The sequence below is a fragment of the Scyliorhinus torazame genome, chromosome 27 (assembly GCF_047496885.1).
Source record: "Scyliorhinus torazame isolate Kashiwa2021f chromosome 27, sScyTor2.1, whole genome shotgun sequence".
In the NCBI taxonomy this organism is placed as follows: Eukaryota; Metazoa; Chordata; class Chondrichthyes; order Carcharhiniformes; family Scyliorhinidae; genus Scyliorhinus; species Scyliorhinus torazame.
In genome coordinates, this window is record NC_092733.1 from 22,236,179 (window position 1) to 22,263,947 (window position 27,769).

Here is a 27,769-nt window from a genome sequence, read left to right on the forward strand (position 1 = left end):
CCGTATGTCAGACAGCTTATTAAGAAGTCTGGAATACGGGCAGCACGGTGGCACAGTAGGTTAACCCTGCTGCCTCACGGCGCCGAGGTCCCAGGTTCAATCCCCGCTCTGGGTCGCTGTCAGTGTGGAGTTTGCACATTCTCCCCGTGGTTGTGGGGGTAAAGATGTGCAGGCTAGGTGGATTGGCCACGCTAAATTGCCCCTTAATTGGAAAAAATGAATTGTGTACACTAAATTTATATTAAAAAGAAGAAAAAAAGGAGAAGTCTGGAATACAAAAGTCAGCCTCAGTAATGGCGGCCATGATAAGTATCACTGATTGCCCATCTTCACTAATGTCCTTTAGGTAAGGAAATCTGCTCTCCGTGCCAGGTCTGGCCTACTTCCCCCTCTGAATAGACATAGAATTTACAGTGCAGAACGAGGCCATTCGGCCCATCGAGTCTGCGCCGGCTCTTGGAAAGAGCACCCTACCCAAGGTCCACACTTCCACCCTATCCCCATAACCCAGTAACCCCAGCCAACACTAAGGGCATATTTTGGACACTAAGGGCAATTTAGCGTGGCCAATCCACCTAACCTGCACATCTTTGGACTGTGGGAGGAAACCGGAGCACCCGGAGGAAACCCACGCACACACGGGGAGGACGTGCAGACTCCGCACAGACAGTGACCCAAGCCGGGAATCGAACCTGGGACCCTGGAGCTGTGAAGCAATTATGCTCACCACAATGCTACCGTGCTCTGAAATGGCCGAACAAGTCCCAAGGTCAGTTAGGGATGAGCAACAAATGCTGGCCTTCCCAGTGGCGCCCACATTCCCATATAAGAATGAAGAAATAAATAAATATCGCAGTCCCTTCGTCCCCCTCTGCTGCCCGGCTGGCTAGGCCTCACCTCCCCAAATCCACAGCCACCGTCGAAAACCGTGGTAGGACTGTGGCATTTCCGGTGTGCGCTGGTTTACCGAATTACATCAGGGGTCCTGCCCATCACAACAGGAAAATACAACGCTATAAACACACCGACAGGCTGGTCAGTATTTGGCAGAGGGGCTGGGTAACCTTTTCCAGTGGAAAGCTCTGATCAGAGGCCCTCCCTGCAATGTTGAGCTGATGGTACCTCTCTGGCACTAGGTGACCTGCTGCATTCATTGCTGAACCCGGGCTCTGATCCTCCACGGGTACAGGGGAGCTGCTATTTTAACTGCAATCAGAGAATATAGTGGAAATACGCAGCAAGTGGGGGTTGCCAACAACCCCTCAGGGATCGGCCTAGCGTCTCCAGGAATTGAAGATCAATCTCCGGGTCACTGCTATGTGCTACACTGGGGGAGTGGGGGGGGGGGGGGGGGGGGGGGGGGGGGGGAGTGTCTCTCGTGTGTGGACCTTAGTACTGTGCCAGTGCCACTTTCAGGAAGGGCAGCAAGACCCCTGGGGAATGTGTGGAGGACATCGACCAGAGTGGTACCAGCAATGAGAGAACACATGCTTGTGTGGAGAGGCTAGGGCTATTCTCCTTACAGTACGCAAGGGGAAAATTCAATAGCAATGTTCAAGATCATGAATGGTTTTGATACATAAATAAGCAGAAATGGTGTTGATTGGTAAGAGGTTTAGTGATCAGAGATCACAAGTGTGTACATGTATGTTCACGTGCGTGCACACCTGCGTGCAATGTGTGTGTTACACTGGGGCCCTCTCCACTGCCAGAAACAGTGCAATCTCTTGTCAGTTTACACCAAAATAGCAAATTAAAGCTTTTTAAATAAATATACTCTGGTGCTCCAAAACGTGCTATTTTCAAGGCGTCAGTAACATATCCTGTTATGTTCCGAGCGGTCGATCATTTTGCAAGGGGTTCCACGCGCAAAGCAAGAGAGCTGGGAGTTGGTCAGTGTGGCTGAAACTTTACACCTTTCCCAGAGTTCGCACCGTTTGCGAGGTGGATATTTCATCCAGGGAGGAAATGGGGGGGGTCAAAAGCAATGAGAGGCCAGCTAAATTTTCATCGGATTTCAATCAGACTGTGTTAGGGCTGAACCTCGACCTCAGGTCTTGTCCCTCGCTCCTCCTTTCAAGTCTCAATGAAACTGCCGTCTCTTTCTGGGTTTTATTTGGCACTTGTGCAACCCAGAACTGGCCAGAGGACACGGGATTCCTGAATAATGAAGGTGTGTTTAGGACTCCTTTGGAATCTCTTCCAGTCAGAAAGTGCCATCATAATCAACACACTGGACTTCTACGTGAATAATACAGGGTAGATGCAGGAAGGATGTTCCTGATGGTGGGGGGTGTCCAGAACCAGGGGTCACAGTCTGAGGACACGGGGTAGATCATTTAGGACTGAGATGAGGAGAAATTTCTTCACCCAGAGAGTGGTGGGCCTGTGGAATTCATTACCACAGGGAAGTAGGTGAGGCCAAAACATTGTATGTGTTCCAGAAGCAGTTAGATTTGGCACTGAGGGCGATGGGGATCAAAGGATATCGGGGGAAAGCGGGATTAGGGTATTGAGTTGGATGATCAGCCATGATCAGAATGAATGGCGAAGCAGGCTCGAAGGGCCGAATGGCCTCCTCCTGCTCCTATTTTCTCGGTTCCTAATAGTTAGCTGGCTGAGGAACAGAGGGCTGGCGGGTTGATGGAATCCTGCCCCCAGGGGCCCAGGCTTTGGAAAGAGAAGGAAGAAAAACCACTTTATTGTGGAGCAGATTGAAGATCAGAATACCCCTTCCTGGGACGTTGAAACTGGGCAGGATGTTCACGGGAACTTTAGAGTCTGATGAGACATCTTTAAATGAGGGATTTAAATCCATAGTCTTCGGCTTGAAATTGTGCAGCACGCCCCCCCACCCCGCGACTGAGAGAAAGTCCTGATTAAACTCTCAGTCTCTTGACGATAAAATACAATTCATTCACTTTGATTGGCCAAGATCATCAATTTACCGTTACAGTACAATCAAACGCCGTCATACTCAACAATGTCAGAAGCCATTGGCAGTGGGTCAGTGAGAAGGTCAGAATAACTAGCGGCAAACGAAAGAGAGAGCTAGAGAAACAGGAACTGCGGTCACCTTGCCAGTTATTACAGAGATGTGACGGCGTCAAGGCAGGAGCTCGGATATTCTCCCCGTGCCCCCATCCACCCACCTACGACCAACCTTCGTGGTGTTGGAGCGCTAAGGAAAATGATTAAAGACTTGTGTTCTTTGCATTAAAGCTGTTAGCCCTCTATTTAGGGTTACCCTCAAGTGCCGGGGCATGTGGAGACTGCTTCATTAAGGGGCAGCGGTACCATCAGCAAGGGCGTTTCTGGCTGCACCCAGCAGTGCTAACTTCACCCACCTGGGAGCGGCGTAGTGTGAAGCAGAACACTTTGCCACCATTTGTCTCGGTAAACACCCTTTTAAAAAAAAGAAATATCAATATACATGTAGTTGCAGCCCCATCAAGTGCCTCCTCATGGCATGTCAGAGTTAGCAGGATCTGTGGCCTGATTCAGATGGATCATCAACCCCCCCCCCCCCCCCCAACTAACCAACCCTGATATCCCAGAAACCGTTTGACCTCCCTCCAACCTACACGTCAACATTAAGCATGAACCCTTCGAGCACATAACTCCACCCAGTAAAAAGCCCGGCCAGCCTGCTCGAGAGACCATTCAAATCACGTCAGGCTGACAGGACACAAATTTAAGGCCACCCGCTTCTGATCTTGAAAGGAAAAATTTAATCGGGATAGCAGAATGAGATCCCAGAGCGGTTTAAAAAAAAAAAAAAATCCTGAAATCCCGCAAAATAAAATGAATTGTTCAATCGTGCCCAATTCTATCTCCCACATTGGGACACAATTAGAGACCGTGTGGAGGATACGGAAAACTGCAGGACAAGGGCGAGAGGATTCTATAAAGACTTTAGCGCCAAAAAGTAACATATCACAATCAGAAAATATTTCACGCTATTTAACTGACACCCCCTCACAAATAATGGTTGGGGGGGGGGGGGAAAGAGAGAAAAAGGAAAAAGGGTTATAGGGCAAATGTAACCCCAGTAACGCAAAAAGTGACATCTTGTTTGTTTTAATCTTACAGTCTTTGTTGATAAGATTGTCCAGTGCCTCCTCCATTGGAATCTTGCAGCGTCTGGGTGCTTCAGTTCCAATGCCTACGTGGCCTTCTATAGGTTTTTCCACTCTCCAGCTCCACACTCCAGATTGAGGGGTAGAGAGGTCCTCTCATGAGCTCCAGGGGTTGGAGAGGATTGGTTGCAGAAGATATTGGAGGGGCCAAGGGGTTAACTGGTCGTTCCCATCCACCAGCCCCAAAAAGTATTCCTTGGACATACATGTGCGACCTAGAAACTACCAGTGTTTACTGTAGACTGTGAGGGAGGAGGTGGCGCCAATCCAACACTGCAGTCTCTATCGTCTGAACCTTTGCAGCTGTGTGTGGGAGAGAGAGCGAAAGAGGAAGGGTGTGGGAGGGAGAGAAAGAGGAAGGGGGCAGAAGAGAGGGAAAGAGGAAGGGAGCAGGAGAGAGGGAAAGAGGGAGGGGCAGAAGAGAGGGAAAGAGGGAGGGGCAGAAGAGAGGGAAAGAGGGAGGGGCAGAAGAGAGGGAACGAGGGAGAAGAGAGTGAAAGAGGGGAGAAGAGAGTGAAAGAGGGGAGAAGAGAGTGAAAGAGGGGAGAAGAGAGTGAAAGAGGGGAAAAGAGAGTGAAAGAGGGGAAAAGAGAGTGAAAGAGGGGAGAAGAGAGAGTGAAAGAGGGGAGAAGAGAGAGTGAAAGAGGGGAAAAGAGAGTGAAAGAGGGGAAAAGAGAGTGAAAGAGGGGAAAAGAGAGTGAAAGAGGGGAAAAGAGAGTGAAAGAGGGGAGAAGAGAGTGAAAGAGGGGAGAAGAGAGTGAAAGAGGGAGAGGGAAGAAGAGGGGAGATGGAGAGAGAGAAAAGGTTGGAGAACATGTGGGAGAGATTGGAGGCAAGAGAAAGAGGGCAATGAGAGGGTCAGAAAAAGAATGGGTGAGAGAAAAAAAAAAGAGACAATAGGAGTGAGAGAGGGCAAGAGAGAAACATAAAGAATGTTATTTTAACGCAACATTGACACCATCTTTACAGTGACCAAAACAAAAAAACTATCAACAGCTTTTACATATCTAATAAAAAACAGCCATTGAATAAGAGAGCTTTCGTAGAAAATGGCAGTAAACCAGAGAGATTGGGCACGCAATATATGGATGGACTCCACACGAACTATGCAATTAACCCCTCAGTGTGCAGTTGCACACGCGAGTGTGCACACGAGTGTGAGTGCCCATACTTGTGCGGTATCAGGCTCGGCAGAAAGGCCCTCAGTGTCTGAACGCCCCTTTGGCACTCACTGTCTGGATTCATGCTGAAAGGTTCTTGTTAGACTCACTGTTGGGCTCCCGACTACCCAAGAAAGTGGACTTTCAGCAATCCAAGGAGAGGAGCAGAGAAATAAGTACAGCCAGCTAGATGATTCCCCATGGCATTGCTCCCTTTTGCTGGAGCAGGGAAGACTGATCGAGGTGGACAAGATTATGAGGGGCATGGACAGGTTGGATCGGGAGCAGCTGTTCCCCTTACTTGAAGGGTCAGTTTCGAGGGGACACAAGTTCAAGGTGAGGGGCAGGTTTATTTATTTATTTTTTAAATTTAAAGAGCCCAATTCTTTTTTTTCCAATTAAGGAGCAATTTAGCGTGGCCAATGCACCTAACCAGCACATTTTGCATTGTGGGGGTGAGACCCATACACACACGGGGAGAATGTGCAAACTCCACACGGACAGTGACCCAGGGCAGGGATCGAACCCGGGACCTCGGCGCCGTGGGGCAGCAGTGCTAACCACTGCCCCACCGTGCCGCCCAGAGTGGCAGGAGGTTTAAGGGGGATTTGAGGAAAATCTTTTTTACCCAGAGAGTGATGACGATCTGCAATGTACTGCCTGGGAGGGTGGTAGAGGCTGGTTGCCTCACATCATTTAAAACCTGGATGAGCACTTGGCACGTCATAACATATGGGCTAAGTGCTGGTAAATGGGATTAGGTAGGTAGGTCAGGTGTTTTTTGTGTGTTGGAGCAGACTTGATGGGCCGAAAGGCCTTTTCTGCACTGCATTATTCAGTGATGTTGCAATATTTGGTAGCCAACCCGTTCTGTCTCTTACATGTGGTTTTAAAATTTGGGTCCACATAAGCAATCCGTAACATGTGCACTGTTACAATGTGGGAATCGTGACAACAACTCAGCAATGCAACAATGGTCAGTTAATATCTTCATGATGTTAAGGGATAGATATTGGCCAAGATATCAAGATTCTCATGCTCTTCAATCTTTGGCATCCATGCGAGGGGGCAAACATGGGTTTAACATGTCGCCTGTATGATAGACCCTCCTGACATGTGACATTCCCGAGGTATTGCACGAATCTGTCGGTCTAGATTTGGTGTTCAAGATGTTGAAGTGGGTTTTGAACTCACAACCTTCTGACCCAGAAACTCAATTGTTATCCACTGAGCCAACGGGTCACTGACCTTTTTCCTGAGACTCTTATATTTGCAACAAATTGTGTAGTGGGACACAAATAGATGAAAACACAAGACTTCTACATAGATATGCGAATGCTGATCTGCTGCACCTATCCTTGATGTGGAGAAAGTAGCCCCGAGTCTGTCATCAAGTCTGTGCTGGGACTTCAACTTTTTACAATATACATTAATGATCTGGAAGAAGGAACTGAAGGCACTGTTGCTAAGTTTGCAGATGATATAAAGATCTGTAGAGCGTGTGAAAAATGAAAATCGCTTATTGTCACAAGTAGGCTTCAAATGAAGTTACTGTGAAAAGCCCCTAGTCGCCACATTCCGGCGCCTGTTCGGGGAGACTGATATGGGAATTGAACCTTGCTGCTGGCCTACCTTGGTCTGCTTTCAAAGCCAGCGAATTAGCCCTGTGCTAAACAGCCCCTTAGGTAGTATTGAGGAAGCAAGGGGGCTGCAGAAGGACTTGGACAAGCTCGGAGAGTGGACAATGAAGTGGCAAATGAAATTCAATGTGGAAAAGTGTGAGGTTCTGCACTTTGGAAGGATGAATCTAGGCATAGACTATTTTCTAAATGGGGAAATGCTTCGGAAAGCAGAAGCACAAAGGGACTTGGGAGTCCTTGTTCACGATTCTCTTAAGGTTAATGTACAGGTTCAGTCGGCAGTTAAGAAGGCAAATGCAATGTTAGCATTCATGTCGAGAGGGCTAGAATACAAGACCAGGGATGTACGTCTGAGGCTGTATAAGGCTCTGGTCAGATCCCATTTGGAGTATTGTGAGCAGTTTTGGGCCCCGTATCTAAGGAAGGATGTGCTGGCCTTGGAAAGAGTCCCGAGGAGGTTCACAAGAATGATCTCTGGAATGAAGAACTTGTCGTATGAGGAATGTTTGAGGACTCTGGGTCTGTACTCGTTGCAGTTTAGAAAGATGAGAGGGGATCTTATTGAAACTTACAAGATACTGCGAAGCCTGGATAGAGTGGACGTGGAGAGGATGTTTCCACTTGTAGGAAAAACTAGAACCAGAGGATACCATCTCAGACTAAAGGGACGATCCTTTAGAACAGAGATGAGGAGGAATTTCTTCAGCCAGAGGGTGGTGAATCTGTGGAACTCTTTGCCGCAGAAGGCTGTGGAGGCCAAGTTAAGACAGAGATAGATAGGTTCTTGATTAATAAGGGGATCTGGGGTTATGGGATGAAGGCAGGAGAATGGGGATGAGAAAGTATTGAATGGCGGAGTAGACTCGATGGGCCGAGTGGCCTAATTCTGCTTCTATGTCATATGGGCTGTTTAGCACAGGGCTAAATCGCTGGCTTTGAAAGCAGGCCAAGGCAGGCCAGCAGCACGGTTCAATTCCCATAACAGCCTCCCCGAACAGGCGCCGGAATGTGGCGACTAGGGGCCACAGTAACTTCATTTGAACCCTACTTGTGACAATAAGCGATTTTCATTTTTCATTTCATTTCATTTCATGGTCTTATCTTACCTCGTCATCCACCAGCTTCCTCTTGTATAAAGCCTCTTTCGCCAAATCCTGTCCAGCAAAGAGAACAAAAACATTCAGAAGCGTAGCCTCACTCCCCTTCTCTGTGTTGTTTGCCTCAGTACTGTTAAAGTTTAACTTTGTCGAAATGGTCAACACTATTTGCTCTCTAATATTGAGGAATACGATTAGAAGGTGAAGAGAGGTGGTGAGATTTCGGGGGGCACTTTCAGAGTTTGTGACCTAGGCAACTGCAGGCACAGCCATCATTAGTTTGGAGCGATGAAAATCAGGGGTGTGAGGTCAGAATTGGAGGTAGGCAGATATCGAGGAGGGTTATAGCGCTGAGAGTGCTGACAGACAGGGCGCGCAGGCTGGTGGCAGGGCAGGCAGGCACACAGCAGGCATCTCCAGGTCACCAAGGGTTTAAAACAACGAGGATTTTTCAATGTCAACGTCATCAGTGAACACATGGAGGGATAGCGGAATCCGGCTTGATGGGAGTTATGGAGAAGGAAGCAGAAAGCTGAATGGACTCCCAAGAACTTTGTAGTTAACGGGACCCCGGAGTTACAGGTCCCTTCTGAAGCGGTTCTCGGGATAACTCCGGTCACATTTATCCTACACGTTCTCTGCTGGAACAGAACCCTAAGCAAGTGTAGCTCAAGAAAAGGAGAGAACCTCTTCCAATGGGAAGCTGAGCACTTTTTCCCCCTCTGTCCATCCCCCAGACACAGTGACCAAAGGTTCCCATCACTTACCCGATTCCCTTCGGCACCTAGTCGCTTAGCTGCATCTGTGTAATAGTGGGTATATTTCTCCAGCTGGGTTACATATTCTGTAATTTAAAAAAAAACACGAAGATTAAATATAAGTAAGTGATATATATGGAGCAAATTGGGGGACTCAAACGAGTTAAGCTCAAACAAAAATCTCAACTTCTGTTTGTGACCTATTGCTTCAAACACGCTCAACTGTATCCCATACGATAGGCCTCTAACACTGGGCAAAATACTTTGTCCTGTTTCGGCAGCAGATTCTTACAGGATTTCCTTTCCGAGTTACACCTTGGAGATTGATGCTCAGTCAGCAAAGTCAACTCCAGCAAAACACGGCGCAACCCCGAGGAGCAGTGACAATCAGGGAGAAGAAACTGGGGAAGAAATAAAGCAGAAATTCCGGGATAACTCAGCACCTGTGGAGAGAGAAATACAGTCCACGTCTCGAGCCCATAGGACTCTGCTTCACATCTAAGAGAGGGGGAAATGTGATGGGTTTTGTACTGTTTAAGAGGGGAGCAGAATAAGTCAGAGATAGACGCTAAATATGTGAAATTTGACAAAAATATTCTGGGCACAAGGCAAAGGGAGTCAGAATCGCAGAATAATACAGCGCAGAAGAGGGGCTTTGGCCCATCGACTCTTCACCGAAGCATGAAAAACACCTGACCTGCCCACCTAATCCCATTTGCCAGCACTTGGCCCATAGCCTAGAATGTTGTGACGCGCCAAGTGCTCATCCAGGTACTTTTTAAAGGATGTGAGGCAACTCGCCTCTACCCACCTCCCAGGCCGTGCGTTCCAGACCCTCACCACCCTCTGGATAAAAGCATTTTTCCTCAAATCTCCCCAAAACCTCCCGCCCCTCACCTTGAACTTGCGTCCCCCTCGTAACTGACCCTTCAGCTAAGGGGACAGCTGCTCCCTCTCCACCCTGTCCATGCCCCTCATAATCTTGTACAGGTCCCTCATAATCGATCAGGCCATCCCTTAGTCTTCTCTGCTCCAGCGAAAACAACCCAAGCCTATCCAAACTCTCTTTATAACTTGTTCCAACCCAGGCAACATCCTGGTGAATCTCCTCTGCACCCCCTCCAGTGCAATCACATCCTTCCTATAATGTGGCGACCAGAATTGCACACAGTACTCCAGCTGTGGCCTCACCAAAGTTCTATACAACTCCAACATGACCTCCCTGCTTTTATAATTTATGCCTCGATTGATAAAGGCAATTGTCCCAAAACCTTTTTTCAACACCCTATAATGGTCGTGTTAAAGACTAAAGTAGGTGTTGTTAGTGGTATAAAGGTAAGAAGGCAGAACGCTATTTGGGTGGATTTGAAACAAGAGGGATGGAACCTCAGCTGGAATCCAAGTGCGGGTGAGTTGGAGACAGAAACAAATCGCTGAGCAAGTGGCCGTGAAAGTGAATTTTGGCAAACACCCGAAGGGAAATGAAAAGCAATGAAGGTGAACATGGTAAAAGAGACAAACGGAAATACCGTCGGAGAGAAGAGTAGAACCTCAAGGTAGGCATTCCCGGAAGAGAAGCATAGCAAAATACTGCAGGTGCTGGAAATCGGAAATAAAACAGAAAATGCTGGAAAACCGTCCAGGTCTCTGTTGTATTTCAGATTTCCAGTTTCTGCCGTGCTTTGCTTTTATAGCTGGAGATGACACTATTACAGGGAAGCTTCAGAAAACCTACATTATATCCAAGACAATTCATATCGCTACAGTCCCCACCAACCGATGGCACACCACCGCATTTATCAGATAACTTTTGGAGGTGAAACAAGGGACAAAATTGTCCTGGAGAGGTTTTCTATTTATATAAACATTTTAAGAAGGTAAGAGCCCATGGGATCCAGGGAAATTTAGCAAATGGATCCAAAATTAGGTTAGTGGCAGGAGGCAGAGGGTGATGGACAAAGGTTGTTTTTGTGACTGGGAGCCTGTGTCCAGTGGTGTACCTCAGGGATCGGTGCTGGGTCCCTTGCTGTTTGTACTGCACATTAATAACAGGGGGGTAGCGCAGGAGATTTAGAAAGGATTTGGCGATAAATCTTTTCACCCAGAGGGTAGTGGGAATCTGGAACTCGCTGCCTGAAAGGGTGGTAGAGGCGGGAATCCTCACAACACTGAAGGAGCATTTAGATGAACACTTGAAATGTAATAGCAGACAAGGCGACGGACCAAAGTGCTGGAAAACGGGATTAGAGTAGCTAGGTGCCTGATGGTCGGCGCAGCCACGATGGGCTGAAGGGCCACATTTTGTGCTGTAAAACTCCATGACATATCCCTTGTTTTCAGGCAAGGCAATAATTCTCTGGCAAATTTTGCTGCTCAAATGAGTCCTAACAATTTGGAGGTTCTGCCTATCTAACACAGCACCAGTGATACAGCGGACCCTGGGCAATCCTCTATTAGTTAGTTATGCTGCAAGGGCTTAGAGAGAAAATGGAGGGGGGCGGGAATGCTGCACAGTCCCAGCACGTCTCGAACCGCTTCACAACTGAAGTGCTTTTTGAAACATATTGACTGTTATAATGTGGGAAATAAAAGCAGCAACAAAGCTCCCAAACAAAACAATGTGACAACGTGCGCCTTCAGTGAAATCTGGCAGCTCACCTTTCAGAACTCCAGGGTCCCTGCGATCCAGCTGTGATTTCTGCCACTGGATCCGTTGCGTGATCTCCCGGTGCTGGTCCAGGAGTTCCTTTGGAGGAGCTTTGCGGTCCTGTTTGTATGCGTGGATCTGTAAACGTGAACGAGACAGCCGTTTAATCCATTCTCACCGGGAACTGGCTCCATTAAAACACATTCCACAATCAGTACACGTTCACGCAATCCATCAGCACCATAGTGTTCACATGGTAGTGGAGGATAAAAGCCCAGAATTTCCCCCCCCATTAAAATGGAGCGTCTCTCGGCTGCAAGTCTCTTTCCCAATAATCTATTGAACACAAGCTGTTAGAATACATCTCAACAGAAAGTTAAGCCCTTCACTTGCATAATATGGAAATGATTTCTGAGACTTAGTGCGGTATTTAACACGGACCTGTTTGGTATAGTATGGAGACCATTCAAAACCTATACGGGGTGGGCTTCAGATCAATTCAGGCAAGACAGTGATGAATTCAGTTGCGGATAAAGGACTTGTAGCACCTTTTGTATGGAGATGATGAGCAATAGCTACACCTTCAGTAAACTCCAGTGTCACCATATCCATGGTGGGGGAGTGAGGCAATTATAATGGGAGCTAAGAGTGAAATGTTGAATGTGGTCGTCTCGTCTTCCCCTCTTCTGTATATATAAAGGGCACAGATATCCTACACTATATCCAGGTCTCTTTACATGCATGAAGATCCCAACAAGCATGTTTAAATTCAACATCACCTAGTCACTCTGCCATTTTGTAAACACTTTTTATTAAGATGGACGAGTCAAGATGAGAAATAAGAGGGACACGTTGTTCTGCGTCCACCATGAATGAACTGGACAAGGACTAAGCACATCCAGTCTGCCTCTCTCTCACACACACACAGATGGGATGGACATCATAACCCTTGCAGGGAACAGGTTATTGTCTTTGACTGAGAGAGCTGGTGTGTAGCTCCACAGGCCAGGCTGTACTCGGGTACCTTATACAAGACCAGGCACTGGGAGATGTGGGCTATTTGACCATTTGGGGCATCACAGCAAAGCTCAACCATTATCCTTCCACTGAACTTTACGGAGCAGGACCTACATCTAGAGTTGTTCAGCTGTTGGCCAACAGCCCAGTAGAATTTTAGCCCCCCCCCCACCCACCCCTGCCAGGTCTAAATTTGAGCCTTTTTAGGGTCTACTGTAACTTCCTAAATCAGTTCAATTTAAGAGTTTGACTTCCAGCTTCCAACCTGGGTCAGAAAACATTGCCTTTTTTTTTTTTTTTATAATCGATCTTATCCAACATTGTTTGTTTTTAAATGAGCTTGGAGTTTCTTTTTAAAAATTGCTCGAGGGAGGAATGTTGGCCCAGACACTTGGGAGAATTCGGTTCTGGATCGAGCCATTTATTTATTTTTTTTTAAATTACAGAATGGGAAAAAGTTAGATTCTGTGCACTGGAAGCAAGGAATCGTTCTGGAGATCACAGCGCCAAACCCCAAATGTAACAAACCCACACCATTCTCAGACTTCACTCACCTTCCTCTCTATTCGCTCTCTGTCAAACTTCAATATGTTGAAGCTGTGCAGAGAGAAGGTCGATTTGCTGCGAATAACAAAAAGAAACACTTTTAATCATGTTGAAAAGTACGAATTTGTAAATAATCACATGCGCATACAGTTGTCAGTTCAGGCCCCAGCTTCACTCTTCAGCTCAATGTCAAAATGCTCCAGAATGCTGCAGAGGAAACCCGCACACGCTCACGATATGAGGGAATTGGAGAAAGAGAGTTGGGAATGTTGAAAGCAGGAAGAAGATTTAAGGAGCGAGCTTAATTTTGAGTCGAACAACATCACTAAGCTCAGCAACCCAACCAGCCCCAGGCTGCTAACAGCGTGGGGGGGGGGGGGGGGGGACTGTGGGAAATTGTAAAAAAAAAAAACAGTGAAGGACACCATCTAATTCGGTTGGCAGCGCTCTGCCTCCGAATCAAAAGGTCGTGGGTTCGACGCAAAGGATTCCACGGCACTCGAACACAGAACAACCATCCCAGAGACCTGACCAATCATCGTCTGTGGGAGCGTCCTGTGCACAAATTTTTCTTCCCGCAACCGTGAGTACACTTCAAAAATTGTTTGCAAAGTAAATGGGATCATTCGAGGTTGAAAGGTGCTATATAAATGAAAGCTTCAGATTGAAATGTGGGTGGGTGGGGGACAGAGAAGGTAAATTGTCTAGATAAGAACAGGCTTAAATTTTAAAACTCTTTTAGTAGGCAAAGAAAGAAAATGTTTTATTTGAGATGCCTCAAGAAAATGACTTACGGTAGAGGACTGGCCAACTACAGTATTCCCCTTGGAATGCTGGCTTCTAGATCAAGATACACAATTTTAATCTCAGTCAATGATGGGTTGGCCAATCTGTGTTGGGAGAGTGGCAGGACTCCTGACCACTGCCCGATGACCTTTTCTGGCCAGTCCGGGTGGAGATACCGGGCAGGATGAGCACTAGGCTTGGCAAGATTCGCAGCAGTCTTGGCTCCGATCCGATGCCTTCGCCAGTCAGCAGACACTGGGAGGCTGGGGGTGAGGTGGGGGGGAAGAGGGGAGACGGGACGACCACATTCAACATTTCACTCTCAGCTCCCATTATAATTGCCTCACTCCCCCACCATGGATATGGTGACACCGGAGTTTGCTGAAGGTGCAGCTCTTGCTCATCATCTCCATACAAAAGGTGCTACAAGTCCTTTATCCGCAAATCCGAACACGTCCAAAAACCGTTATTTTTATATCATCGACCTTTTGCGTGGGAAGTCTACTTGTTTCTCTACACTGTTTACCTTGTGATCTTTATGATGAACAAGCCAAAAAGACACTTATTACAGGCACCCTGACTCAGTGAAATGTCTTACTTTTCCAGCCATTCCATTTGGACTATAGCTAGCCTAGGCTGAGACTATGGTGATACATGTTTAATACACGGCATCCAAATACCACAAATATCCAAAGTCCAAAGCGCAATCTGGCTCCGGGGAATTTTGAGAACGGATACTCGGACCTGTACTTCGGTCTAGCCCTGGGGAGAAGAATTTTAAAAACTTGTAGGTAAATGTTGCGCTTACCCATTTAAGAGGCAGGCTCTCCTGAGTGTGCTGATTCGCCTGACCTCAGTCAAGGGAAAATTAGTGGCACAAATGGCACCTTGGTTTAGGACACAGAAATGCGAGCGCTGATGAGCAATATTTTCAGAAAGTCTAAGCTGGGCTTAGACCAGGACCAGGATTAGCTCAGTGAGCTAGACAGCAGATTTGTGATGCAGAACAAGGCCAGCAGCGCGGGTTCAATTCCCGTACCAGCTGACCCGAACAGGCGCCGGAATGTGGCGACTGGGGGCTTTTCACAGTAACTTCACACTTGTGACAATAAAAAGGTTATTATTATAACCCAACGTCCATGTCTAGTATACACATATGTACTTCAATGACCAGCTGGGCGTGGTGCCAGGAACCCATTAACTGTCAGAACCTTATGGGAAGAAAATGGAGTGAGGGGTTCAAAATGAGAGATTTTCTAAAAATGTTTCTCCTTTTTGGTTTTAATAAATGGCCTTCAGATAGAAGACAGTGGAAAAGAAGGAGTGCGAAAAGGGGAACACGATGATGCCACATAGCCTTTCTCCCAGATCTCCAGTGCAGCTGGACTTTAAAATTCAGGATATCATTCCCCATTGGGGCTGGTTTAGCACAGGGCTAAATCGCTGGCTTTGAAAGCAGACCAAGGCAGGCCTGCAGCACAGTTCAATTCCCGTACCAGCCTCCCCGAACAGGCGCCGGAATGTGGCGACTAGGGGCTTTTCACAGTAACTTCATTTGAAGCCTACTTGTGACAATAAGCGATTTTCATTTCATTTCATTTCACTAGGTAACATTTCAAATAATCAGCCATGGGCTAGGCACTACATAAACAAATGTTTTATTAAAATACAGATGTACAAAATGATTGGTCCAACAACTCGTGTTTTTACATAAAAACATCTAGTTTCAATCAGCATTTAAAAAAGATCAGGTAATACAATCTGACTCGAAGGATTAGCGACTGGATTACTGACACATGGTAGCAGCACTTGTTTGCTTGCTTTTTTAAAAAACAGAAGTCTAACTTGAGCTCCTGGCTAAAACCACACATTTTTCTTTTAATGTGTGTGCAAGTTTAAGATAAGGGAGGTTAGTGCTACGGAATGGAGCACATTCCTGTTGCAGGCACCCACTGCCTGCATCATACACGCCAAGATCAGGCACAGAATGGACTAGATAGAGGCCCAGGTTGAGGTATAGCACGGGTCATACACGCACCCGAATCAGGTATAGCACGGGTCATACACGCACCCGAATCAGGTATAGCACAGGTCATACACGCAGCAGAGTCAGGTGCAGCACGGGTCATACACGCACCCGAATCCGGTATAGCACGGGTCATACACGCACCCAAGTCAGGTATAGCACAGGTCATACACGCAGCAGAGTCAGGTGCAGCACGGGTCATACACGCACCCGAATCCGGTATAGCACGGGTCATACACGCAGCAGAGTCAGGTATAGCACGGGTCATACACGCAGCAGAGTCAGGTATAGCACGGGTCATACACGCAGCAGAGTCAGGTGCAGCACGGGTCATACACGCACCCGAATCCGGTATAGCACAGGTCATACACGCAGCAGAGTCAGGTGCAGCACGGGTCATACACGCAGCAGAGTCAGGTATAGCACGGGTCATACACGCAGCAGAGTCAGGTGCAGCACGGGTCATACACGCACCCGAATCCGGTATAGCACAGGTCATACACGCAGCAGAGTCAGGTGCAGCACGGGTCATACACGCACCCGAATCCGGTATAGCACGGGTCATACACGCACCCAAGTCAGGTATAGCACAGGTCATACACGCAGCAGAGTCAGGTATAGCACAGGTCATACACGCAGCAGAGTCAGGTGCAGCACGGGTCATACACGCACCCGAATCCGGTATAGCACGGGTCATACACGCAGCAGAGTCAGGTATAGCACGGGTCATACACGCAGCAGAGTCAGGTGCAGCACGGGTCATACACGCAGCCGAATCCGGTATAGCACGGGTCATACACGCAGCAGAGTCAGGTATAGCACGGGTCATACACGCAGCAGAGTCAGGTATAGCACAGTTTGGATACATGGCCGGGTGGAACAAAAATCAAATAAGAATAGAGGCCGAACACACGATAGATCGGCGTTAAAATGGTGATGTTTAAAGGATTATGTTGTAGGATTACATCTCTTGGTTTGTAAGAGCGTGAGTGGAGCCTGTTAACATCAGAACCGTCATTCACCCGAAGTTTATGTTGGTTGGAATCTGTCTGGCAGTACACCTTTAATTGCGGTGGTTTAATTGCGAAAGATCACAGGGAGAGGCAGATTATTTTATTGAAGTGAAGGTGCTGGATTTTTATAGCTGAGGACAATCACAGCTGCTTCTAAATACATAATCCAGAGACCCCTTGTCTCCCAAAACCCAGAAAAGGTGTTATCGGTATCAGGTTGCACTGGAACCTGCCCCTTTGTTAGCAAGATGAAAAGCAGTGGTGTTAACACTTCTACTTGGATTCAAATAGAAAACACGTGCGTAATCCCCTCCTCGCCATGGAGAGGGCAGCAGAGGAAGCCATTTTGAAATCGGATTGCAGGTTTAATTCTAAACCTAGAGGTATCACAGGCAGAGGTGCCGCTATAGTTTTTGCCACAGAAAGATAGATGTTAGCTTGGCCTTCACCTTAAGCAAAGAAAATGGAAAATGCTGACTCTCATCGTTCAACATGCAGAATGTGGATGGGAGTTCAGGCCACGTTCGAGAGGAGTTACGAATCATGCTGGGCCTATCTGGAGCTAGGAGAATTCCCAAGGTGGAAAATAATATTGGGAAAGGAAATGAGAAGTTTGGGAACTGATAAACACTTTGGATTGGTTGCATGAGATTGGTTGTCTACTTTAGAGGCCGAGAAATTGTGGTAAACACCACTGGTAACACACTATGTGTATTACGGTACTGCCACTGTATTACAGGTACCACAGTAATCCCAGCCTGCTGGCTCCTCCCAGCAGGCGCCGTATAAAAGTATATGCTCTCCTGCGCTGATCCCATTCTGGTTCCAGCTGCAGGAGGCTCAACATCTTGTGCAATAAAGCCTCAATTGCTTCTTAAACATTTACATTGTCATGTTTCTTTTATACATTGGAGTGCTAATGACCCAGACCGAGGGGGGTTTACACTGTTACCTGCCCCTCGGTGTACATTTGCTGGTAAGACCTTACACAGTGGTCTTTCCCCATTGCGCCTTGGCAGCAGCTGCCCCAAGCTTGAGTGCGTCCCTCAGCACGTAGTCCTGGACCTTGGAATGTGCCAGTCTGCAACACTCGGTCGAGGACAGCTCTTTGCACTGGAAGATCAGCAAGTTTCGGGCAGACCAGAGCGTCTTTCACCGAGTTGATGACCTTCCAGCAGCAGTTGATGTTTGTCTCGGTGTGTCCCCCTGGAAACAGTCCGTAGAGCACAGAGTCCTGTGTCACAGAGCTGCTCGTGTAACGTAAAGAGCGATATGTGTGTACGGTTATCAAAATTGAATGGAAGAAAGTCAAGTGAATGTGTAACTCTGATGGAAATGTACAGTCAAGACAATTCGAAATGTTCTGTAATGTTTATGATAGATTTTATGAATAAAGTATATATTTTTTTAAATAATAAAAATAAATAAAGCCTCAAATGTTTCACCATTCTCGTCTCGTGGTCATTGATGGTACATCAGTAATCTAGCAAAATTCTGTTTTTTGGTTGTCATTAAGAGCAGGAAGGGGCAGACTGTTTGGTAGTTTGAAGTACAAGCTGCTTATAAAAAAAGTTAATAATGTTTAATTTTTTGTCTTCCTGGTGGCACGGTGGAGGAGTGGTTAGCCTCACGGCGCAGAGGACCCAGGTTTAATCCCGGCCCCAGGTCACTGTCCGTGTGGAGTTTGCACATTCTCCCCATGTCTGCGTGGGTCTCAACCCAAAGATGTGCAGGTTAGGCGGATCGGCCACGCTAAATTGCCCCTTAATTGGGGAAAAAAGAATTGGGTACTCTAAATTTTTTTTTAAACTGCTTTGCCCCTACATATCATGTGATACTATCTTCTACATCAACCATTTTGGGAGGTCTGCATAGGATATTGGCAATTTGGAGGAGTTTACCGTGGTTCAAGGTTACCAGAAGCTGGTTGGAGACTTTTTTGTATTAGCTCATTATTGTGATAAAACAGGGGCAGCATGGTGGCTCAGTGGTTAGCACAGCTGCCTCGCAGCACTGAGGTCCCAGGTTCGACCCCGGCTCCTCACTGTCCATGTGGAGTTTGCACATTCTCCCTGTGTCTGCGTGGGTTTCACCCCCACAACCCAAAAAGATGTGCAGAGTAGGTGGATTGGCCACGCTAAATTGGAAAAAATAATTGGGTAATTACATTTATTAAAAAAATTATTGGGATAAAATAAAACAAACTTGAAACTCAGATTACAAATCCTGGCAACAAGTAAGGAATAGGTTAAAGCTACAGCCCTGAGCAGGAGAAGTAAACTTGACCTTGGACACATGTGGTACATGGAATTTTAAAAAAAGACAGAATCTTTAAATTAGAAACAGTTTTTTTGGCTGGGCTGGCAAGGGATATCAGATAATGCTGCGACTCAGTCAGTCTGTCTCCAATTAGATCACTGGTTCAAAAATAGGAGTGAATGGTGAAGTTGTGTGTTTTATTCCGGAGAGAGAAACTGCAGACCTGTGATCAGCAAAGGCCTATGCTGCACCCTTCACAAACACAGGACAACCCAAATTATGAAGTGGAGCCGCCACTGTAAACTGGTTGCGAACCCAGTAGGTCAACAGAATTCGCAAACTTTTTCCCCACTCGCTCTCGTTGCCTTGGTACACATTAACTGGGCATGAACTATTAGGGTGTGAGGGAATGGGATGAGCCTCGGGCTTAGTGACAAAACCAAAGCGCAGAGGCTCAACTTGGCCAAATGCCGCCTTCCTTTGCTTTGATCATGAATTAACTGTGGTACTCCAGAGTGCATTTTGAATCCCGACTGACTAATGCAGTTGGTATAGCAGCAATTGAAATTGAGAAGCCGTGTCCAACTGGAAAGCTGTAATGATAGGGCAGCACGGTAGCTCAGTGGTTAGCACCGTTGCTTCACAGCTCCAGGGTCCCAGGTTCGATTCCAGCTTGGGTCACTGTCTGTGCGGAGTCTGCATGTTCTCCCCGTGTCTGCGTGGGTTTCCTCCGGGTGCTCCGGTTTCCTCCCACAGTCCAACAATGTGCAGGTTAGGTGGATTGGCCATGATAAATTGCCCTTAAGTGTTCAAAAAAAGGTTAGCTGGGTTTAATGGGTTATGGGGATAGGGTGGAGGTGTTGGCTTAGTGCTCTTTTCAAGAGCTGGTGCAGACTCGATGGGCTGAATGGTGGCTTCCTTCTGCTCTGTAAATTCTATGATTCTACGAACATAAGGTACATAGAAGCCAAGGCAGCTTACGACTTTGTAATTCTGACTCCAATTCCTGCTCCACTTTAAAAGTAGAAGTGCCTGCACCTATTACTGTGAACTCCATTAGCAAGTTGCTGGTTTAGCACACTGGGCTAAATAGCTGGCTTTTAAAGCAGACCAAGGCAGGCCAGCAGCACGGTTTGATTCCCGTACCAGCCTCCCCGAACAGGCGCCGGAATGTGGCGACTAGGGGCTTTTCACAGTAAGTTCATTGAAGCCTACTCGTGACAATAAGCGATTTTCATTTTCATTTCAAAGAGACACACACACAGACACAAGAATTAGGAGCAGTAGACCATACTCCCCATCGAGCTTACTGCTCCGCCAGCCATTACGATCATGGCTGATCTTGGCCTTCACTCCATTTCCCAGCCTGCTCCCCCCATCCCTCAATTCCCCCAGACACCAAAAATCTGTCTATGCCGGCCTTAAATGTATTCAACAACAAAGCATTCACAACCTTCTGGGGTCGAGAGAATTGCAAAGAATCAGATTCCCCCGACCAACAGAAACAATCTCTCAGTGTCCACTCCATCAAACCCCTTCAGAACTTTGCAGGTTCCAATGAAAGCGCCTCTCATCAGCATAAAATGTACTCAACTCATCAGAAGCTAACTCCCTCATCCCAGGGACGGATTTAGTGAACCTTTGCTGCAAGAATGCAAGAATATCCTTTCTGAAATGTGGAGACCAGGACTGCACACACTACACCAGATGCTGTCTCACCAGAACCCTGTACAACTGCAGCAAGAGTTCATTCATGTTCCCCAGTCCGCTTGCAATAGATGCCATTTGCCTTCCTAATTGCTCGCTGCACTTGCATGCTACCTTTCCGAGTTCCTTGTACAAGCACACCCAAGTCACTTTGAACACCAACACTTGACAAGTTTCTCATCTATTAAAAACATTTTGCTTTTCTATTCTTACAATGCACGTGAATAACTTCACACTTCCCTGTATTATAATCCATCCACCACCTTGTTGCCCGCTCACCTGTCTATATCTCTTGGCACCCGGTGTCTTCCAAACAGTCTACCTTTCCATCTAGCTTGGTATCATCAGCAAATGTAGATACATTGGTCTCTTATCATCCAAGTTATTAATATAGATTTGTAAATAGCGGAGGCCCCAGGTCAGATCCTCGAGGCACTCTACTATTCACCACCTGCCAACTTGAAAGAGCCTCGCTTATGCCTATTCTGTTTTCTAACTATTAACCAATCCTCTATCCATGCTAATGTAGTAACCCCCAACTCAATGAACCCTTATCTTGGCTAGTGTGTTGGCATCCTCATTAAGTACAACATTATTCTTTAGAAAAACATTCCAGTTCTAGCAACGTTTCCTCCTAAACCTCTCAGTTTGGAATCAAAAAGGCCGAGTTTGAAACCCAATCCACAGACTCGCCTACAAAAATCTAAGCTGACACTCCAGTCTTCTGGGAGAGAAGCTAAACCGAGTCCCCATCTGCCCTCTCAGGTGAGCATAAGAGACTCCGTGGCACTATTTCAAAGGAAAGCAGGGGAGTTCTCCCTGGTGTCTGGGCCAATATTCCTCCCTCAACCAACACCAAGGCCAGCTGGGAATAGAACCATGAAGTACAGGCTAAAGAATAAAATCCTTCAAGAGGAGACTAGATCCAGGGCTGCAGGTGTATTGTGCGGAAGTTACAACATGGGAACAGGTTGTTTGGCTTCACTTATCTGCATTGGTTATTGTGTGAAGCATAAATACATGTTCCTGCCCATATCCTTGAATTATCTTTGTGCTAACCGCCTGTTTAATCTATCCTTAAATATGGTCATGGTCCATGTTTCAATCACAATAGTAACAGCAAACATTTACATCGTCTTTAATGTAAGAAAGACATCAACCCTCAAGCTGCAGAATTAAACAAGGTTTAATTCCTACCTACAGGTGCCCCATCTGCGCTCAAAAGATGTTAAGGTGACAACAGGGTTGGAAGGTAGAGACAGGGTAAGTCACTGGGCCCTCACTCGCCAACCACCTGGCAAAGGGAAAGTTATAAATCAGGACTGAACTCTTTGCTTTCACCTCCTAACCAATTTTGTTCCAGCTGGCTACACTCCTCTTAATTCCATAACCTTCTCCAATAATCTCCAGGCAAAAGGCTTTCTCAATGTCCGTGGCCACCACATCCACCATAAGTCAACATCTCAGAGAATGCCAACACGCTGGTCAAATGCCATTGTCCTTTCAGAATTCTTTGCTGGCGGCTTCTATTTATTTTCTTCTGATCCGTGGATTTAATACCTTTGAGTGAAGACTTATTTCCCATTTTAAAAATGTATAACTTGTAATTACCGAGAGGGTCAGTCACATCTCTTTGAAAATGGAGATTGCCCTGGCCGTTCTTCGGTCCTCCAGCACGCATCCAGTCTCAATGGAACTCAAACATAATTTCAGAGACCCGTGACCACGTGTCCCCCATTTCCCTCAAAGTCTTACTTTTTGAATACTTTCCTATTGAACTTTTAAAAAAGTAAAAATGTTGCTCATGTTGCTTTGAACTGACCACAATTTGCTTTCTCCCAGATTGCAAAGTGTACAGTAGCTCCACGCTGGTTTTAGTATATCCATCAACTCACTATCCTCTGCACTCGAAGGGCTCAAATGCTCTTCACTGGCAATATTTGCTGGAGAATACTTGGCTGCGCCCAAAACCCTTTCTACACATCTTTCTACAACAGGGACTGCATGCATTCAGCAGTACTTCTTTGGCCGAAAAGCACTTTGGGATTTCCGCAGATGATGAAAGGTGCTAAATCATCTCAAGTTTTCCCCCCTGTTTGCATCAGTCCTCTCTAAAGCTCCCATCGATACACAACATCTTGCTTTCATTAGACCTTACAATGCACAGATAAAGTATGCATGAACTGTAGCAAAATATATTTTTAAGCTTCTAATCAGGTCAAAGTATCAGAAAAAAAAACTCTGCTTAGGTACAAACCACAGCAACCTGTACTTGAGTAACACACCGAATGTTGGAGGGAGTACTAAAGTAATGGTTAGAGAGGTCGACTTGAATGAGATGTTAGAAAGGTGGAGAGAGGGCAGCACGGTGGCGCAGTGGGTTAGCCCTGCTGCCTCACGGAGCCGAGGTCCCAGGTTCGATCCCGGCTCTGGGTCACTGTCTGCGTAGAGTTTGCACATTCTCCCCGTGTTTGCGTGGGTTTCACCCCCAGAACCCAAAGATGTGCAGGGTAGGTGGATTGGCCACGCCGAATTGCTCCTTAATTGGAAAAAATGAATTGGGTACTCTAAATTTTAGGGGAAAAAAAGGTGGAGAGAGAGAGACAGGCTGGAATTTTCCAGTTCCGCCTGTGACAGGAATCGTCACGGGCAGAACAGGAAAATTCGACAAACCAAAGTTCCATTGACTTCAAGCTGGAATTTCAGGATCAGAAAATCCACAAAATATTGGGAGTGCTGTGTTGGGGAGGGGGTGGTCGTGAGGGATGCACAAAGAATGCAAATAGAGCGAGGGGAGCTGCTGGAATGGAAAATAACGCCAGCCCCCTTCATGTCCTCAGAATGTCTCTAGGCGCTCCACTGATAAAAATACGTTTTTAAGTCTCGGTGTTGTTATTACAGACGGGGAAAAAGTGTAGCCAATTTGTACACAGCAGGTCCTACAAACAGCAAGCACCTGATAATCTGTTCCTCTGATGATGTTGGTGGAGGGGGAAATACTGGTCAGGATAATGGACAGGGCCTCGGTTTAAAGCGTCATCTGAAAATTGGCACCTCCAACAATGCAGCATTCCCTCAGAACAGCGCTAGTGTGTTAGCCTGGACTAAGTGCTGTAATCTCTGGAGTGGAATTTGAACCCTTGACTTTTAAGGAACGGGTGCTAACCACGGAGCTGAACCGGCATGTAGGCCGGGGCAAACCCAGAGAGCAATCTGCAGGTGAGGGATTTGAATGCTCTACACATTGGCAATTGGAGAGGCAATAGAGATTGATGAAAGATAAGGCAAGGGAGCAGGACTTAGTGTTGGAACATACTGCAGTATCCTTATTTAATAAAATTAAAAGCTTTACAATGTCCCATTATTAGCTCAGTCTGAAGTGCTGGAGAACAAGGCACAGGGATATGGAGAAAGGAGCTGCATTGAATTGTGAATTGCTCTATTAAAAAGAGTCAGTGCAGACTCGATGCGTCGAATAGCTTTCTTCTACACTGCGTTATTCTATATCCAAAGTGCTATAATATGGTTTCAGCTAGGTAAGCAAACTACCAGTAAGATTAAGGAAGACTGTTTCACAATTAGGACAAGGTAAGGCAGAGGGACAGTTTGAGGGAGTGGGGGGGGGGGGGGGGGGTGGTTGCATGAATCAGCTGGGTGTTTTGGTGGGTGTTTTGGTGGGGTGGACTGGTGAAGGTGGTTAACATGATTGAGGGGCACAGTTGCATTTCTACTGTGAGGAGTAATCGCCTGCCCAGATACCTAATCTTAATGCACCGAGACTCAAGTGTTGAAAATCATCTTTCCTAATAAATAGAATAGGTCAGATATCTATCAATGATAAATTTACTGTTGAATCAAAAATAAACCAAGTGAAATGCTAACAGACACGTATATTATATTCCACTAAAATCACTTAAATGGCTGATCGGCAGAATATCAAACATGGATATAGATACCCAATGGTAGGTTCTCCTATTTCATTAATTTAAGACCAGAACGGCTGTAACACTTCAAAACTTTTGAGCTATTTGTGTAGAAAACTATTATATGATAAAACTAGAAAGGCACAACAATATAAAAATAGAAATTTCCTAATAAATACGGTAAGAAAGAGGATGCAATCTCTTGCACTGGATGGATCAGTGTTCAGCAGAATTGTGCAGAGATACAGAACAAAAATTGTGCGGGTTTCCTCCGGGTGTTCCGTTTTCCTCCCACAAGTCGTGCTTGTTAGGTGAATTGGACATTCTGAATTCTCCCTCAGTGTACCCGAACAGGCTACTAAGCCTACTTGTGACACTAATAAAGATTTTTTGAAAATGATCGACACACTGTCTAAACTGTTTGGCGAATTCGATGGCCTTCGCCGTCTGCTGAACACTTGCAAAATAATCAAGTGATGTGTAACCGAGATTAGTAGACAAATCAAAAAGACGGTCATCTTCCCCTTCTGTTAGTATTGCCCGGAAGGTTTGCAGGCAGACACAGCAGGCGCTTTGTAATGCAGAGTTACAATTCTCAAACGGCTAAGGAGAGAAACTCTGTGCTACTGGACAAAACCTTGGATCTGGAGGAGAGTCGAACAGCCGCTATCACCGTTTGGAAGGCCTGTGAAGATGATTTTGTGACTTATTGGCTTTTACACACTTCACCTCAAAAGGGAGATTTCCCTGCCTTTCTTTTCCATTTCCGACGCAGAGTCTGGACCAGAAATGTTAAACCTGTCCTCTCTCTCTCTCTCTCTCCAGATACTGACTGATCCGTTGCATATTTCCAGAATTTTATCTTCCAGTTTTTCCATACTGGCAAAGATACTGGATGTGAAATAAAACAATAGATGGTATATTTCACTTGGACTAGAGTGCAGTGCTTGGACTTCTTGTTCAGTGAATCTGAAGATGTCTGCATTTTCCAGGGAACTTGGCTTGGGACTTCCGTCACAGACTCCTGACCCCAGGTTGAAACTTTATAAAACAAAATCTCAACTCGGGCTCAAAGAGCAATACATGAAAAAAAAAGACACCGGGTTTTTGGTTTGGAGATCTGCAGGAGAGCTGGCTCAGGATTTTTGCTGCATTAAATTAAAGTGCAAATTGAGGATCTGAAAAGGAAATTAAAAATTAAAACATGAGTAGCTACTGAACTGAACAGCCAAGGCTCTAGAAACATTTAACATTCCATTTAACAGCCCAGATTTCCCTGGGGGGGGGGGGGGTTCTTGGGGCATCGTAATGTACCTATAAGTGCTGAGATCCTTGGAGAATGCAGAAGAAAAAGGTTAATGGAGTCTGTGAATTAACACCATTAATTATGACTCTCTGTATTTCCCCCCCCTTTTCCCCCCCCACCACTTTTTCACCACTGTTTACATTGGGACAGGAAGGGTCATTCAGTCCCAACGTCCCTTGTCCTTTAATCAGATCAAACCAGATTTGCTCATCGATTTCGTCTTGTACTGTAGAGACGTTGCAGTAACTATCATAGATCTGCCCCTGGTTAGGCTAATTATCATGGTGCCAGTTTCCAATTAGAGGGAGAATTATCATAGAATGACCCCCACCCCTATCCCATCCTATTCAGCAAAAGCAGCAATAGTGACTTTAGAGCCTGTTTTATTGCTGCTTGTTTTCAGCCTGATAAGGAGCAGGCACTGGACATCTTTATTGTTCTCAGAGATGAAAGACATAAAAACACAGTTTGAAACTCGCAGACTGGCTTTTGTGAGGTGTTGGGTTTCAATGGGACAGGAAGGAATGAACGGGAGCACTCTTGTGTGGACCTTGTTCTCACTTTTTATTGCTATATGGCCATCGGCAGAAGCATTAAACTTGACTTATTCCAGATATTCAAAGGTCTGTGTTCAGTTTCCCAACAAATGAGATGTACAACATTATGTACTGATGCAAATCAGCTCTAAAGGAATGCTAATTGTACATCTGACTTTCCATTAAAATAGGATAGTGCCAGAGGTCAGGCTTAGTGGTTGAAGATGATTTTCAGGTTATTTTATGTATTTCATTCCGACTCCGTTACCCCTGCGCCTGCACTCCATCACCGAATGCACCTGCGTCAACCTATGGCATGTTTTAAAATGGCCATCATTCAATGACGTGAATGGGATTTGATCCATGGATTCTGGGGTTACAGTAACACAGCTGACTAGCCCTTCAGGCACCTGCGATGCACAATGTCAAATGACTTGTACATCAGTTGAGGTGAAGTGAACTTTTACAATATACATTAAGGGTGGGCAGCACGGTGGTTAGCACTGCTGCCTCACAGCGGCGAGAACCCGGGTTCGGTCCCCGCCCGGGGTCACTGTCCGTGTGGAGTTCGCACATTTTCCCAGTGTCTGCGTGGGCCTCACCCCCACAGCCCAAAAAGATGTGCAGGGTAGGTGGATTGGCCACGCTAAATTGCCCCTTAATTGGGGAAAAAAGTAATTGGGTACTTTAAATTAAAAAAACAATATTCACCGCAAAATCAGTTAGGGTCTCTAATTTCTTAAAAACCATTAGTGAAAGACAAAACATACGTTTGAAAGATTAAGTCACAACATGGAAAGAACGGCGACCTTCAACAGCGCACTGATTTTAAGTAAGGATTAATGATACTAGTTGATTAGGGAAACCATCTATTCTTTTAGAAAAACTTTAAAAATGTGTTCCTGAACAATTTAGAAATACGATTGACAAAGGAACGAAGTAGGTTTCAACCAGGTATCATTATGTAATCCTCGATTACCGCACTCTTACACGCTGACATGGGCACTGGAAAATACTCAGCTGGGTCACAATGGTTGTTCCGTTTGACTGCATGCAAAATAATACAGAGCAGATTATTACTGGTCAGACTGGTGCACCAGATGCTGCAGCTTATGATGTATAATCTTCTTGCCGGTGAAAGAAACCCGGGCTAGTGAAACTAAACCAGTCAGTTCTGGTCCGACCAGTCAGGAGGAAATGGGTGGAAAC

At 46.2% G+C, this 27,769-nt stretch overlaps 1 protein-coding gene across 1 annotated transcript in view; it reads right to left on the reverse strand.

Annotated features, from left to right (window-relative positions):
* Positions 1-213: 213 nt before the first annotated feature.
* The window catches only part of cc2d1a (coiled-coil and C2 domain containing 1A), a 104,287-nt gene continuing 76,731 nt past the window's right edge, over positions 214-27,769 (reverse strand). Inside the window, exons 25-29 of the mRNA XM_072491120.1 lie at positions 13,013-13,079; positions 11,453-11,579; positions 8,804-8,880; positions 8,046-8,093; positions 214-4,442 (exon numbers count right to left, since the gene is read on the reverse strand). Of these exons, the coding sequence (XP_072347221.1) occupies positions 4,422-4,442; positions 8,046-8,093; positions 8,804-8,880; positions 11,453-11,579; positions 13,013-13,079 (340 nt within the window). The 3' untranslated portion in view covers positions 214-4,421. The remainder of the gene's footprint in view (positions 4,443-8,045; positions 8,094-8,803; positions 8,881-11,452; positions 11,580-13,012; positions 13,080-27,769) is intronic.